We start from the raw sequence: 1,519 nt of genomic DNA, 5'->3' as shown, positions 1-1,519 counted from the left end.
TTTCGCTCGCCCCTGCGCCTCAGCAGCCGACAACGTGCCGGGCCCCACCGCCGCTGCCGCCTTCGAACTGGAAGAATCGCCGCCCGCAGCTCCAGAAGGCAACTCTGCACGCTGTGGCTCACGTGCCGGAACTTCCTCTTCGTCCTTCTTTTCCTGCTTCTCTTCGGCTCCCTTCTCATCCCCCTCGGGCCTCCCCCGCCTCCTCCAACACGGCGTGCGGAATGACGAGGCTGCTGCCGTTGGCGGCGAGGGTGCACACCTCAGCGTACCTCGGGCACTTGATCTTGCCGCCCGCCTCGAACTCATCTGAATTCACCTCGATTTTATTTTCCTCGGGGCACTCCTCATACGCACTGCCGCCGCTGTACTTCACCTTCACTGCACCGCCCTCGCACAGCACCTGCGCGCACACGCCCGCGAGTTTTGCACCGGTGTTCGTCTTCACCTTCAGCTCTTCCGCGTCCAGGCACCACGAGCCAGTGCCAGTCAGCGAACCAGGGAAAGTCGCCGCACTTGCCTCCGCGCACGCGTTGGACGTTGTCCCAGAAGTTGAATCTTGAAACCGCGTTGAAACAGCAGGGCACACGTCCCTCCCTCTCAGACTCCCACTCTGCTCAACGATGCTTGCGGTGCACCTCCCGAGGTGGCGGCGGTCAGAGGAGCAGCGAAGCGTCGTCGTGTCGGTGTCGTCGCAGAACATGTGCGGATACCTGGTGGCGAGGCCCTCGGTGTTGCTGCACTTCTTCTCCAGGAAGCCGCAGCCGGAGTTGTTGCCGCAGCGCATCGGCTCCGCCATGCCCCAATTCACGCTGCAGTAGCCGAGGTCCGCAAACACCGCCAGCGTCAGTGCCGTGTAGTAGCCGGCGCCGACCGTGGGAGCCATCAGCTCGTCCTTCGCGTTGCGTTCCTCCCAGTGAGGCACCTTCGCTTGCACACACCCAGTGTCGTCCTGCTCCAGCTCCATGCCCATGAGCGTGCCGCAGCTGAAGTGCGCTGCCGCCTTCGCTGTGACCGTGGCCCCCAGTCACCATCCTGCGGCGTGCTCCACGCACACTGGACACTAACTCCGCTATGTTATTAAGCTGCATTGCCTCGTGGCTGAACCCGAGGGCATGCGCCAGCTCGTGTGCGGCGACGCGGACGCTCCACGCCGTTTCGGTCATGTACGCCGGGTTGAAGTTCATGGCGCCGACGGAAGGGCAAAAGTCACTCCACGTAGCGCACTTGGCCGCCCACGCTGGAATGTAATGACTGAGTGGCCCGGCAGCGGCGTAGGGGACAATGTCGGCACCCGCCACACCACTCCTCTTTCATGTGCTCCAGTTGGAATTGTAAAGTGCCGGCAATGTCCTTTGGGATTTATTGGCACAACAATGTTCTCAGTCACTGGCCGCACGAGAAGTCGCTCCGCGTGCAGCTTGACGGCCTCGGGGATTATCTTCTTCGTGTACAACTGCCTCTTGTGCTCCGTCAATATCGGCTCGGCCGTGCAAGTCACCGGGCTGCCAAAGTAGTTCAC

The 1,519-nt window shown here is 62.3% G+C and overlaps 2 protein-coding genes across 2 annotated transcripts; both read right to left on the bottom strand.

The window, feature by feature from the left end:
• Positions 1-175: 175 nt before the first annotated feature.
• On the bottom strand, positions 176-970 carry Tco025E_09628 (surface protease GP63; the record flags this gene model as incomplete). Its single annotated transcript, XM_029376439.1, has 1 exon — positions 176-970. One exon carries the CDS (start codon positions 968-970, stop codon positions 176-178), a length of 795 nt encoding a protein of 264 aa, XP_029223480.1.
• Positions 971-1,180: 210 nt separating this feature from the next.
• Positions 1,181-1,519, bottom strand: Tco025E_09627 (surface protease GP63; the record flags this gene model as incomplete). The annotated part of the gene is made up of 1 exon (XM_029376438.1): positions 1,181-1,519. A coding segment is annotated over one exon (339 nt), but the record flags the coding sequence as incomplete, so codon positions are not given.

Source organism: Trypanosoma conorhini (genome assembly GCF_003719485.1).
Source record: "Trypanosoma conorhini strain 025E chromosome Unknown Tco_14.4_contig_01200, whole genome shotgun sequence".
In the NCBI taxonomy this organism is placed as follows: Eukaryota; Euglenozoa; class Kinetoplastea; order Trypanosomatida; family Trypanosomatidae; genus Trypanosoma; species Trypanosoma conorhini.
Note: the sequence above shows the minus strand (reverse complement) of the source record. Positions and strands in the feature narration are given on the sequence as shown.